This window comes from Ictidomys tridecemlineatus, chromosome 14, assembly GCF_052094955.1.
Source record: "Ictidomys tridecemlineatus isolate mIctTri1 chromosome 14, mIctTri1.hap1, whole genome shotgun sequence".
Lineage (NCBI taxonomy): Eukaryota > Metazoa > Chordata > Mammalia > Rodentia > Sciuridae > Ictidomys > Ictidomys tridecemlineatus.
Window position 1 is genome coordinate 27275520 of NC_135490.1, and position 15070 is coordinate 27290589.

The window sequence follows — 15070 nt, forward strand, 5'->3', positions numbered from 1 at the left end:
TATTGAAGCAGAGTCCAGCTAACTTGCTTAGGTGGGCCTACACTTGTGATCTTCTTGCCTCAACCTCCCCAGTAGTTAAATATTTTATCTTTAATTCACTAAGTTATGTGTCACCATGTGTTACATTATAGTACTTTAATAACCACACTGTGCTCCTTTGGATGTGACACAAAGGTGTGTTTTCTAAAGTAAAATTGATTTGGTTTTCAGCAGAGTAGTCCTCACAGCTACCAACATTATGGAAGAAAACAAAATCTTGTATTAAAATCTATGACATCATTATTTGCTTAATCTGTATATCTAAAGCAGTTTCAAATTACTCAACGTGAAGTGTTATGGTCATGACTCACAAATAATTTTTGGCCTTGATAAAATTCTAATTTAACATGGATGAACACCAAAATTAAAAGAAAGAGAAAAGACTCAAGGAGAACAAACAGTGAATCACTATCATCTCAAATGTAAAATTTGGCTCTGAGACAAATGGATTAGTTTATTTTTTGGGGAAATCATAAATGTCATGACCCATAAGCAAACATGAATCTAAATAAGTGTTCCATTTTTTTCAGAACATAAACTTGGAAGAGGACTTTAAAAAGGATAAAGTAACTAAATACCCACAACAGACACAAACAAAGAGAAAGAATTAAAAATATTCCATGTAGGCAATGATACTGTAGTGAAGTAAACCACAGTGGTTTAAAACAGCCCCACATCTGGTATTTGATATTAACTGGCTACTTCCAAGTAACTTAGAGTGAGCGGAAATAGCAATGCCTCTTACAGATTATAGGAATTCAATTATAGGATCCATGGCAGCTGTGTGGTCACTCCAGTTAAAAGAAAATCAAGCCCATCATCTTTAAGATTTCAATCTAATCAATTTGCCTGATTCATTCACTCTTTGTATGTGAGGTGAGGAACTCAGGGTGGGGGGAATAGAGCTGATCTAAGCATAAACAAAAGAGAAAGGGAAGGAAGGATTTTCTTGATGAAAGTTTACAAGGCCATTACCAACACATCTTTTCTTTTTTCTTTTTTTTATTTTTTAAGAAAGAGTGAGAGAGAGGGAGAGAGAGAGAGAATTTTAATATTTATTTTTTAGTTTTCGGCGGACACAACATCTTTGACCACCCCCTCCCCCGCCAAAGCACAGCATATTTATTAAAAAACGAAGTTTGTGTGGAAATGGAATATTACTGTGAAAAAAATTACTTCACATAAAAAATTAAATCTGAATACTCTATAACTAGGGAAATGTAGTATCACTTCAATATAGTTTCATTTTTGTAATTATATATAGTTCTAATCTTGAAATAAAACTATGAATTTTACTTTAAAAAAAAAGATGATACCAGGATCTGCATGCCCATGTATATGGATACTGCAGGATTATCTAAATGTTTATTCATGCACATATTGCCTGAGTGTCAGTCCTTTGTTCCAGATTTAGCGAGAAAAAAAAAATTCTCTGTTTAGAAATATGGTCAAAAGTTCCTAAAATACTCCAACTAACATCTGTACTGGAATTTAAGGAAGTGAACACTTTCAAGATGTTATTCAATAAAAAATAAGTTATTCAAGAGCTGGGAATGTTGTACATCACTTATTTTTAATTCCCTTTTCCTGTACACTCATATCCCTCCAGTGCCCAGCACCATAAAGTGCTGAGGACACAGAGACCAAGAAGTTCACAGCACTGACTGGCAGAATGACAAAACGGAACCATCAAACAAAACCAACCACAGTAAATTAGAGAACCCAAGTAAACCAGATTTGCCCTCCAAGAAAGCATCTACTCCATGATTCACCTCCATATGTACTTTGCTAGGTGCCATGCAGAATAAGAGTACCAAAAGGGCAATACAATCACATTTTTCCAGACAAACTCACAAAAATTGAACTCTTACATATAACTTTCTACCATTAAATGTTCTTTTTATTTTCTTCGGTGAAAGAATATTTGTAATGTTTTAAGTATTCTGCAATGCTTTCATTGTAGACTTAGAATGCACATGTTTCTGTGGACAAGACTTGAAATGTTTACAGAAGCAACATTAGCATGTTTCATTAATAGACATTTTAAACCTGAAAAGTGCTTAAGCTTTGAATGTATTCAGGATGAGTTCACATGAAATTATCTGGCATTATAAAAATGCTCTGTGTAATAAGCAAATGACTTAAGTATGAACACTTTAGGTGATTAAGTGATGCCCATTATACAGTATTGCTTTGTTTGGTGTTCTACAGCCAGAGTTGTCACAGAAAAGAAAAATCCAGGTACTCGGCACAGGTAAAATCATATAATAAACAATATGTATGTAGCCTCCATACACTGAATGATTAAACGTGCAATATTTCTTCCAGCTGCCTTAAAATCAAACATCAATACTACATTCTCTTATTTTAGAAATTATCAGTAAGCTTGTATTAAAAATATGCAACAAGTTACTTTTGCAAAGTATTAGAAATTCAACTACTTCATGGACTGAGGACATAATACATGCTGATTTTTTTTCTAATCATGAATCCTATCTACGTAACAAAAATTTTACAGAAAGAGAAATATGCACCACCATAAATATAACCTTAGGAAGTAAGTACCAAAGAAGCACAAAGAACCTAAATAATTTGTGCGCAGTCACATAGGTAGTAAGCGGCACTGGCAGGATGTAAACATACATACCTAGATTGTGAATACAGAAAGTATTGCAGAGTCTGTGCTCTCAACCACTACACTGCATCTCTATCTCAACATTTATGTCACTGAAGCCAGCAACAGTTAGATAATTGAAACAAGCAAAAAATACTGACAGTTATTCACAGCATTGTCATAGGAAGTGCAAAGCAAAGTACATAGAATCTGCACTCAGGAAAAGGCTAGTTTTGACTACAGCCTTAACCACTCATGACTGAACACATGCATTACTACTGCAGGAAAGGAAGTGGTAATTTCGGAACCAAGCCTGAAGGTAAAATTCATTACAAAATAAACACATAAAAAACCTCTACAACTATACAAGTCACAAAACACACCTTTCTTATCAATCCCAAAATATTCATTTCCTGTCTACCTACCCAAACAAGGCAAAAAGTTGAAAGCTGACCTTATAGAAAAGTATGCTTTTTGCAGGGGGGGGGAGGAGGGGGAAGGGGGGTGGAGAAGGGGGAAGGGGGGTGGGTGGGTGGCGGTCAGTATTAGAGACTGAACTCAGGGGCACTCAATCACTATGCCACAACCCCAGCCCTATTTTGTATTTTATTTAGAGACAGGGTCTCACTGAGTTGTTTAGTACCTCATGGTTGCTGAGGCTGGCTTTGGACTCAGGATCCTTCTGGCTCAGCCTCCTGAGATGCTGGGATTACAGGCATGTACCCCTGCACCTGGCTGAGAAATATGCTTTTTAAATGCTTCAATACCACTACTGTACAAGGTTGCTCATCTGTATATTTCCTTTACCAATTATGTATTTTTTTCGACTAGATGTCTTGAGTTTAAATAAATTTTTTCTATGCTAAAAATCAGTTATAACAAGAGCTACAAAGTATTTATACTATTTATTTTGTTTATTCTCTACCCTGTCTTTCTAATCTTACTGTTAACAGGAATATTTTGTTTGGTTTAGACATGAGGTGTCCCCCAAAAGCTCCTGTTAATGAAGGAATGCTTGGAGATGAAAAGATTGAATTATGAGAGCTGTACCTAATCAACTCCATCCTGCTTAGAATGAACTGGCTGGTAACTAAAGGCAAGTGGGGCATGCCCAGGGGAGGTAGGTCACTAGAGGCATGCTCTTGAAGAGTACATCTTCCCTGTGGCCCTTTCTGTCTCTGTCTCCCCTCTTCCTCACTGGGTCATGAGCTCAGCACTTTCCTCCACTGGGCCCTTGCACCATGATATTCTGTCTTACCTCAAGCCCAGAGCAATAGTCAGCCATCGGTGGATGTGACCTCTGAAACTATAAGCCCCAATAAACTTTTCCTCCTCCAAGGTATTTTTGTTGGATAATTTGATCATATCAACACAAAAGCTGACTAAACAACATTTAAGCAAAATTTTCAAAGAAGGAATTTCTAAGACACTTTTGGATTATCTCTTTTTCTGATAAAATTGCCAGCTGACCTGCACCTACATGTGGTTAAGATAGTCTCGAAAAATTATAAACAATTATAAATTATAAACTCTAAGTCTCATACACTTCAGAATTTTCTTTACGGTTCTGTTTCAATGAATTGTCAAAAAATATTTAGCCATAAAAGAAACAATTCGTAACCCATGGTTGCCAGTTTAAACAATTCTTAAGAAGTGAAGTGTGTGTGTGTGTGTGTGTGTGTGTGTGTGTATCTAAGCATGACCACTGTTTACACTGCTTACTCTGTTTGGAATGCAAATCATGAGAGAAAAGTTGTCTGTTATTAATATGTTTTATAAATGTATCCAGATCACACAGTAATGGGTGTTTACATAAGTCAAAAGTAATCACCACTGTAATCATCAGAAATCAGAGGCATATAGAGGAGTTCAAATACCACACATGGGTGGTCATGGAATGAGAAAGATAGTCACTGCTAAACTCACGAAAGCCAGAGTTAAAATGGCTTCTAGTTGATTTCTTTAGACACTTTTGAGCAAATTAGTCTTCTTATATCCCACTTTCAGAGTCGCATTGAGGAATCTGTGGTGGCTCTTATTGCTTTAACCCAAACTTAGAGTGGATCTTGCGCGTCTCACATTCCATAATGCCCTCTTTTTCCCTTCAAGCTCTTGACTCTTCAGTGAAAGAGACCCTTCCCAGTTCCCAAACACCCCTGTCCATTACTACTTTCATACTTTGTGGTCACTCTTCAATATCCAAAATATTCCCCCTCCCAATTTCTGTAATCAGCATCTACTCTTTTTTTTTTTTTCATTTAATCTCATATCATCTCAATTCTACCAGGTCTGCCCAAGCAACAACCAGAAGCCTACCCTACAATTGGTGATAACTCATGAAACTCTCTTACACAAATATTTTATATTGCCTGTATTTATAGTTCAATTCATTTCTGTGCTGGGAATTGAACTCTGGGCCTTGTGCATTCTAGGCAACCACTCTACCAACACAGCTCTAACCCCAGTTCCCATTTCTGGTATTTTTAATGAGTAAATTTGGTGTTTCTCAAAAATGATTATAAACTTGCTATTGACAAGAATCAATCACTCCACATTTTTTTTTACATTACTCATCACATTATAATCTCCTGCTTTGAACTGAAGCTGCCATTGATGAGAATTAATTATAGTGCCCCTGAATTAAAGGAAACTTATATGAGAATATGGATTTGTAAGCACATAAACAAGGTACTAATGGGTAAAGTTTAAGTGTTAGGAGCATCTATAGCACTTCCTTCATGAGGTCTTCAATTTCCTTTCCCTGCCCCTTCCAGCCAGTCCCTAAGGAAGGCTTCTAAAAACAACAGGCCTACAATCCACTCCCTAACCCTAAACCCTTGGAGGACATCAATCTCAGATGCCAGAATTTTTTAAGAAACACAGTGTATATGCATTTAATATTCAACATCATCCTCCAACCAGCAGGATCTATAGCAACTTCTCATGAATAAATATGCTGCTATTTCTTCAAAAAAGTTTAGAAATATTTAAACTTATAGGATAAATAAAGACAGTACATAGTAGTTTGTCAATTCAGGATAGTGTTAAAGTATCAAATTTATGGGAATGAGCTTTTGGATTTCACAATTACAAAAAAAAAAAAATGAACACTTGAAAGCCCCAAGGATAAGATCAGTATACTATACTACAGAGCAATAGTAACAAAAACAGCATGGTACTGGTACCAAAACAGGCGGGTGGACCAATGGTACAGAATAGAGGACACAGAAACCAATCCACAAAACTACAACTATCTTATATTTGATAAAGGGGCTAAAAGCATGCAATGGAGGAAGGATAGCATCTTCCAACAAATGGTGCTGGGAAAACTGGAAATCCATTTGCATCAAAATGAATCTGAACCCCTATCTCTCGCCATGCACAAAAGTTAACTCAAAATGGATTAAGGAGCTTGATATTAAATCAGAGACATGGCATCTGATAGAAGAAAAAGTTGGTTATGATCTACATACTGTGGGATCGGGCCCCAAATTCCTCAATAGGACACCCATAGCGCAAGAGTTAACAACTAGAATCAACAAATGGGACTTACTCAAACTAAAAAGTTTTTTCTCAGCAAAAGAAACAATAAGAGAGATAAACAGGAAGCCTACATCCTGGGAACAAATCTTTAATCCACACACTTCAGATAGAGCCCTAATAACCAGAATATACAAAGAACTCAAAAAATTAGACAATAAGATAACAAATAACCCAATCAATAAATGGGCCAAGGACCTGAACAGACAGTTCTCAGAGGAGGACATACAATCAATCAGTAAGTACATGAAAAAATGCTCACCATCGCTAGCAGTTAGAGAAATGCAAATCAAAACTACCCTAAGATACCACCTCACTCCAGTAAGATTGGCAGCCATTAGGAAGTCAAACAACAATAAGTGCTGGAGAGGATGCGGGGAAAAGGGCACTCTTGTTCATTGCTGGTGGGACTGCAAATTGGTGCAGCCAATTTGGAAAGCAGTATGGAGATTTCTTGGAAAGCTGGGAATGGAACCACCATTTGACCCAGCTATTCCCCTTCTTGGTCTATTCCCTAAAGACCTAATAAGAGCATGTTACAGAGACACTGCTACAACGATGTTCATAGCAGCACAATTCACTATAGCAAGATTATGGAATCAGCCTAGATGCCCTTCAATAGATGAATGGATAAAAAAAAATGTGGCATTTATACACAATGGAGTATTACTCTGCATTAAGGAACGACAAAATCATAGAATTTGGAGGGAAATGGATGGCATTAGAGCAGATTATGCTAAGTGAAGCTAGTCAATCGTTAAAAAACAAATACCAAATGACCCCTTTGATATAAGGGGAGTAAACAAGGACAGGGTAAGGATGAAGAGCTTGAGAAGAAGATTTACATTAAACAGGGATGAGAAAAGGGGAGGGGAGGGGAGGGGAGGGGAGGGGAGGGGGGATAGTAGAGAATAGGACAGACAGCAGAATACATCAGACACTAGAAAGGCAATATGTCAATCAATGGAAGGGTAACTGATGTGAAACAGCAATCTGTATACGGGGTAAAGTTGGGAGTTCATAACCCACTTGAATCAAACTGTGAAAGATGATGTATTAAGAACTGTGTAATGTTTTGAACGACCAACAATAAAAAAAAAAAAAAGAAATAGTAGGAATCCATTAGCGAAAGATATTTTAAGATACCTACTTGATTTCTTCTATTATGGATGCCCAATAAAGCAAATCAACACAATCTCTGCTCTCTTAAATTATAAACTCTGAAAAAAAATAAATAGATTAGGGATAGGAAGCACCCAAACAATTTACACAAGTAAATTTCAGAAGAAACAATTACACAGACATACTTGAAATAGTTATACTAAAATTTAGAATTACATTATATATCAAACTCCTTAGCATTCCTTTTTGTGCAAAATTCTCAGGGGTTTTTTTTTTTCTAACTTGAAAAAAATCCATGATATCTGAGTGTGAATTTACAAATGTGTACTTACCAATATGTATACTTAACAAATGGTAGGCCAATGTAGTGTCTACAGTATGCATGTCTGCCAGGAAATATTGTAACTGGCAAAAGATGAAACAGTATATGTTCAGAAGTTTGCAGAGGTATAATGGTTCTGCCAACTAAAGTTTGTTCTTTCCAAATCTACTTATTTGTGAAAGGTCATTTGGCATAGGTAAAATTACAGTCTTTCACTGAGGTTACATAGCACAACTTAGAAAACTGCTTAATAACTGTCAGGAATTCACATTAGGCTCTTAGCTAAGTAGTTATTCTTTCAATACTTCCATAAATTGGGTCATTCATGATCTATCTTTAGTCAAGGGGGTAGCATGTCTGGAAGAAAGTTCACGTTCATTGTAGTTTGTTCCATTATAGGGAATCTGGACCTAAGCAGTTTTCACAGGGCAGCCATAAATGTAGAGTGATACATTCTCTCTGCCTTCTTGCACATTACTGCCATGTGCAGGGGGAAGAGGCACAATGATGCTGAAAGGAGAACAGATCATATGTCTTTCACCAATCCAAAAGACCCAAACCCATCACCACATTTCTCCAAGGTGTTCTTTAAATGTTGCAAAAGTATTTTTCAAAGAAAAAAAGAACTATTCTTGATCTTTGTTAAGTCATCTGAGTCTTAGATCATCATTCTTAATGACACATAACGTATATCTCATGGAGGTGTAATAAAAAACAAAATATAATTAAGTTATAAGGCCCTAGCAAGGTGCATAGAACAGGCAAGTGCTTAGGATGTCACAGCTCATTATTTAAATTCTGACTCTTGATATACAGAGGAATGGACGGCACCTGGAGGATAATCGGAACCTTCATGGAAGAAGCCTGAAGGTGCTGAAGGCAAGAGTAGTGCTGGGAGTACAAGAGGCCCTCCATTCCACTTCTCACACCAGCAACTGTGTCCCCAAGTTAAGAGCTGAGAGAAGCTTCTAGGCTGGTTTATGGTGAAAAGAAGGAGGCCAAAAGCTCCTTCTTAAGAACCTCAAATCCTCTACTCTTCACTCTTCTGAAATCAATTTAGAAGGACAAGAATAGCCACCCAGTGCTCTTAAGGATATTCCACTGAGATCGATAATTAACTCATGAAAAAAAAAATGGTTACCAGTTCAGGAGAAGAAATACAACAAAGTGGAAACTAACATGAAAGAACGGAGCTTTTTATGTCCATATTCGTATATGACCAGCATCACTCAGACTGATGTCAGAAATCTAAGAGAGGAGATTGACAAAAACACTTAATTGTACACTCTGAGGAAAATTCTAAACACAGCCGTTATAGGCCAGCTATTAAAGAATCAGATCTGGATAAAGGGACATGAATCCAATTCTTCCATGATATAATCATTTGCCCTACTCAGAGAGGGGCTCATAGGAAGTCAAATTCTGAACCTGTAGCATAAATTGTTGTCCAGTGAAGCAAAAAGAGTTTAAAGGCTTCCTCTTCCACAAATATTTCACGTTTCCTTAATCTTGAACCTCCTTTCTAAAGACTGATTGTGGGGGGAGAAAGATTCCTACCGAGAAGTATGAGCACTGCAAGACAGAGCTCAGAGAAGCCTCCTAGTAAATGACTAAAAATTACACTTTGTGGAATTCTACTTAGATAAAATTTACCTCTTAGTCTGGTGCCTTGACTCACACCTGTAATCCCAGTGGTTCTGGAGGCAGAGACAGGAGAATCACAAGTTCAAAACTGGCCTCAGCAATTTTGAGGCACTAAGTAACTCAGTGAGATATTGTCTCCAAATAAAATACAAAATAGGGCTAGGGATGGGGCTCAGTGATCGAGTGCCCTTGAGTTCGATGCTCAGTACCAAAAATAAAAATAAAAAATAAAATTTACCTCCTCATCTTTAATGAAGGGTAACAGGATAGGCATACTCTTAATTTTCCTATAGGAATTGTCCTTAACACCTGTTAAATGCCCAAATATTTTAAGTGTATTATGCAGTTCACATCCCGTTGACCCTAGTCAGTTATTTCCCTTCAATGGAATGTAAATTTATAAAGTTTACTTTGTTTCTGCAAAGATGTCCTATTGTCTACTAAATACATTTTTTTAACGGAAGAATGCTGTCATCATCAAATATCATCCATGAATACTAGTCTCTTCTCTGAAATACCCTAATCCTACAAGTAGAACCAATATGTTCCTATGATTCAAATATTGAGACCAGGGTGAATTCCCCCCTTCCCTTAACTCTCACATTGATCAGTCACCAGATCTATGGATTCTTCGTTGTTAGAAGCTCCTTAATCTGTTCTCTCTGCCAACACTCAGACTCTTCATCACTTCCTATCTAGATTGTTTCTGTTGCTTCTTAAATGGATCATCTCCCCAGTAAAAGTCCTAATGACCTCTAATCAACCCCAGGAATAATTTCAATAGTCTTCTTACTATGTTATTCAGTTGCTTGGGTCATGAATAACCCTCTCTGATCCATAGCATGAAGTTTAGACTGCTTAAACTGGCTCAGGCCATAAACAGTAATGATCCTAATTATCTCTTAACTTATTCTTACTGAGAAGTCTTCACTGTTACCCTATACAATCCTCCAGTCAAAGTGTCCTTCTTGTATTCTCATTTTCTCATCCCATTCAAGAGATCAAATAGACTTCTGGTTTTGATGAACTGTCTGCTGGAAATTCACATCCAAGTTACAACTCAAGCTCTGTTCTCAGGTCAAGGTTCCCAGATAATCCAGACCACCATGATGAGTCTCTCATCCAAACTTGAGAACACAGACAATGCTTTAGTGCCAGTTCCCTCACAAAAGGGCAATGTATCTCATAGTATTTTTGTTCATAGATCTTTATTTTTTTAACCTGAGTTATTAACTCCTCAAAGAGAGGAAAAATGGCATATGTCTTTTACTATGCCCCATAGCTGACAGATTATTCTTCAGACTCAACAATTATATAAGAAAGATGATATAACTACCGAAATTAGTCATTGAGACACATTATAGATAAGTGCAGATAATACTTTCATTGTGAATGAGAATGACTGAGGATACTATTTTAAATGTGTTTTCCTAGTTCCAAGCCAAGAGTTACAGTTGGTATAAGGTTAAGGAGAGAAAGAAAAAAAAAAAAAAACCCTTAGGGAATTCTGATGTAGTTGGCACACAGACACTATTTTGAGAAATGCTGCTCCTGATCTAGATATCTAGATCCCACTATAATCCACTATATTTATGTAGTAAAAGTTTCATAAATATACTTCATATGAAGTAATTCTTCCCTTTTTTTCCTTTCCTTTTTGGTCATAAACCAACTTCTTCCTTAAAAATCAGACTCAACTCCTACCACCCAGAGTGAACTCTATCTAAACTCTTGTTGTAAATCACTAGATTTAGAGATTTAATGTGTTTTCTAGGTTTTGCAGTTTTGTTAGTTGGATAACAATTTAGATACTTCTTCTTTTCACACTTTATATTCAGTTAATTTCACTTTTAACCAACATACTATTCTGACATTGATAGTTTGTACAAACATCCTTCAGAGAAACATTTTAGAACTTTTCATGAAATCATACAACACCAATAATTAGAAATGGGAACCTACTAAATGCAAATATAAGTCAAGAAAAAAGATCTTGATTCCTTTTCTGATTTCGCTTCCAATATTTTGCATGGCTTTTCGGACCACACAAAGGATTTTGGATAGCTAGCTTTGGTTCATAGTTTGTGAGTTGCTTCATATTAGTTATATATTTTTTAAATTCCTATGTTAAATGTTAATTACCAAAAATTTCTTATATACCTAATCTATTGGGATTAGGTATATAAGGCATCTTTTATTTACTTTCTGAAATATCATGCTGGATTTTACTGTTCATAGAAAATTAACAGTTGGTCCCTCCCTGGTTCTTGCACGCCTTCATCTAAATGAGGTGCTTCCATAGACAGACCACTAGGGAGAGACAGGGAGTCTTTGGATCAGTTGCATCCAAGTTTCACAGCAAGGATAGAACAGTTTTACTGAAGTCATTAATGACATATATCCTGTCAAGGCTATTTTCACCACTGGGGAAAAGTTTAGTGCAGCACTATATACTGCTGTATAAAACTCAAGAGATTTAAAATAATGTTTTATCGTGTGAGGAAAGAATTCACATCACATACAGAATATCAATCCATATTCCCCGTACAGAACAGAAAAGATGGTTAAATGTGAAAAGCCACATTTACCAACAAAAATGCAGAGAGTTTCAAAGAAGGGAAATTTTATTACTTCACCACCAATTGAAAATTAAAATAAATTAACTATTTTTACCCTCCAATCCCATACCAAAACATAACATCCCTCCTCCCTCCATCCTCACCCACTTATGCAGAACATTCATTCATGACTGACCCAGAGTTAGCAAATCTCATCTCGGATATTGTCTTATCCGGAAGTGCTTCTCATTTTATTTAAAGTATCACACTTTCTTATTGTAAATCGAAGTTACCATAGGCAATGGAGAGGTGTTGTCTTACTAAGTTATACTTAAATTAGTTTTGAGTTTTCAGACACAGAAAGTGAACAGATGTGGCAAAATTCAAGGACTCAAATTACAGATGGCATTACTGGGTCCAATGCTACATTTTTGTGGTATTTAAAAACAGAAGGACATTTTCACTACTATAGCTATAGTGATGTGTTTGTGTTGAATTGTAATGCACATAATGTACACTGTTTTGCAACTTAATGCATATAAATAAATGCAGATAATACATTGTGAATGAAACTGAAAATTTCATTTTTTTGTTGACTTTAATTATCAAACTACAAATTCTGATATATTTTAATTTTTCCCAAAATTTAAAATGCAAAAGTAGTTAATTTTAAACCTTAGTCTTCTTAGTCTTAAAGTGCATCTCAAAATATAACTGGGAAGACGACGTAATTTCTACACATTCAGAATATGTTCATGAATAAAGTCACTTGAAAGTTGAGAGCAACATATATCACTGGCACTTCTCATTTGCCATCAGTTGAAATAAACCACTGCAGTGTAGTTTCAGCCAGAGGCACTGCAAGTGTTTGAAGTAAGATATCTCATAGTATGTTGAGTATAAAATTTCAGGAGTTCAAGAACTCTATAAAGCATACTCCACTGTTATGAACTTTTTAGGTTAAAAACATACTCTTTAGAAAAGCCCAGTAAGAACAGACACAAACACCATAATGCCGTTTTTTGAAAATCAGAATGCCTTAAAAAGCATCTTAGCAACACTTTTAGGCAAAAGATAAACTCCTCTAACTTAAAAGCAAAATAAATAAAATAACTCAAACAAGAAAAAGACAACTTAATTTTAATATTTCATGACCAGATTTTCGAAAAGAAGAATTTATAAAGTTGGAATAAAAAAAAAACTTTGTTTGATTCTGATCTAAATGAGCCTAACCTCCGGTTACATTCCAAGTTTGACCAACTTCAAGTGAACTTTTAAGTCTCAAGCCCTCAAGCCCAGTTCCTAAATTCCCTTACACTTTTTCCAAAATAGCGCAAGGCGCCGGCTGGGTGCTCCACATACTATGAACACTGGAGGAAAATCAGACTCGCTCGACTGGTCATCCTTACCCCAGAAGCTGTTTGGAGTCCCACAGATCAGCCAGGGAAAGAAAGAGCATTTCTCGACCAGAATTAAACGCTCTCCTGAGCCACTCCAACTGGCAGGGTTCCAGATGCCCTTGTTGTGCCAGCGGAGACCACTTTGAAACAGACTCCTCCGATCTCTATTACTAGACACCTCTCCTGGGCCTCCGCTTCTGTAAATTGCTTTCCTTTCCAGTAACAACTTCTTATTTAAAAAAAGAAAAACTTTTCTCCAAGGAAGCGTGCACTGGGCTCAGTAACTTTGACTCCACGAAGCTAAAGGGGTACACACTTAGCTCTTGTGCGCAGATTCTTAGCAAACTGAGCCGGCAGCTGGACTTGGGCCCCGGTCCGGCCCCAGACAGGCTCTTACCTTGACCTCGCCCCCGTCCGGCTCCGCGTCGGAGAAGCCGAGGCCGGACTCGAAGGCGGCGGCGGCGGGTGCCTCGCGCGGACCCGGGAGCAGCGCAGCGGCGAGCAGGGAACACGCCAGAGAGAAGAAGCCCAGCAAGTGCATGGTGGAAGGACCGGTCCGCTAGCGGGGCCAGGGGTGGGGGCGCGGGCGCCCCAGCGATGCAGAAGTCCTCTCCTCGTCCCCTTTCCCCCCCGGTTTCCTCTCCGTGACCCCCCGCTGGGCGAGCCGGAGGCGGCGGGAGCGAGTCCGGGGCTCTGGGTTCCCAACTTTGCAAGTCGCTCTCCCAGCCAGTGCCGGGGAAAGGCGACGGGTGTCAGGTAAAAGCCTCACAGGAAACCGGACATCCGAGCTCCCCTCATTCGGAGCCGGCGAGGTGAAGCGAGGGCGAGGGAGGACAGCTCCTCTGTTCGCGTTTTTGTTTTTGCCTTTTGGGAAGAGGAGGGGAAAGCCCAAACACCCCGCAACGTTCTACTCCTCCGGAGCCACCAGAGCCTCCGTCCCCCTCCTCCCTCCCCTTCCCCGAAGTGAAGCGAGCCGGGCACCCGGAGCGGCGTGAGGGGTGGCGGTGGCGGTGCGGGTGGCGCGAGCAGGGCGGCGGGGCGCCGGGCGGCGGCGGCGGCGAGGCCCGGGAGCACCGCGGCGCACGAGCCTCCAGTGCGCGCGGGGCTGAGCGGCGGCGGCGGCGGCGGCGGGCGCAGGGGCAGGGCATGACTGATGCGCCCTCTGCCTGCGCTTATGTGAGAGAAAGCGGCCGAGGGAGGGAGCGTGCCGAGCCCGGGCTGCCCTCCCCTCTCACTTTCCCTCGGAAGCTTTCTCCCAGCGGCTCCCCACTTCCCTCGCCTCCGCCCCAGCGGCCCCACCTCCTTCCCGCTCCCCAGCTTTTCTTCCCCTCCCCTTCCCTCCCTGGAGTGGGCGGCTGGAGGTGCAAGTTCATCCTTGGGGCGGGTGATCCGCAGGACCAGCCTTGGAGGTTAAGTTACTACTCTGGGCAAGTTGGAGCAAGGAGAAAGCAGGTACCTTGGGTAGAAAACAGCCGCCGACCCTTTGTCCTTGTCAGCCCCCGGGCTCTCATCCTATTCCAGGCACGCCTGGGCCTCAGGACCGGAGCACATTTCCAAGAGAGTTCTAAAAGTTTCAAGAGAAAGTCATCACTATGGCAGAGACCCAACTGGACCTTGGAAAATGCACTGCCCCCCTTTGCCTTTTTCTGGGTAACTTGGTGAAGCCAGAACAACAAAGGGAGTTCACAGAATGCAGTGTAGCCTGTTGGGATAGATGCTAATGGCCATTTTGGAACCCCAGACTTCTGGCAGATGCAGATAAAGGCTAGAATTTTTATGAAGAACTAAAAGACACAGTCTACTTCCGCAACAAATTTGGTTAACAAGAGAA

At 39.2% G+C, this 15070-nt stretch overlaps 1 protein-coding gene across 3 annotated transcripts in view; it reads right to left on the reverse strand.

Annotated features, from left to right (window-relative positions):
* Window positions 1-14816, reverse strand: part of Vegfc (vascular endothelial growth factor C) — a 117124-nt gene extending 102308 nt beyond the window's left edge. Inside the window, exon 1 of one of the 3 annotated variants that reach the window (XM_078031001.1) lies at window positions 14696-14816. Coding sequence is in view for 1 of the 3 variants with exons in the window: in XM_005325535.5 (XP_005325592.1) it covers window positions 13637-13780 (144 nt within the window). In the remaining 2 variants the exon portion in view is untranslated. Of the gene's footprint in view, window positions 1-13248; window positions 13495-13636; window positions 14064-14695 lie in introns of those variants that run through there. The other 2 variants (XM_005325535.5, XM_078031000.1) reach the window with 2 other exon arrangements.
* Window positions 14817-15070: the final 254 nt, after the last annotated feature.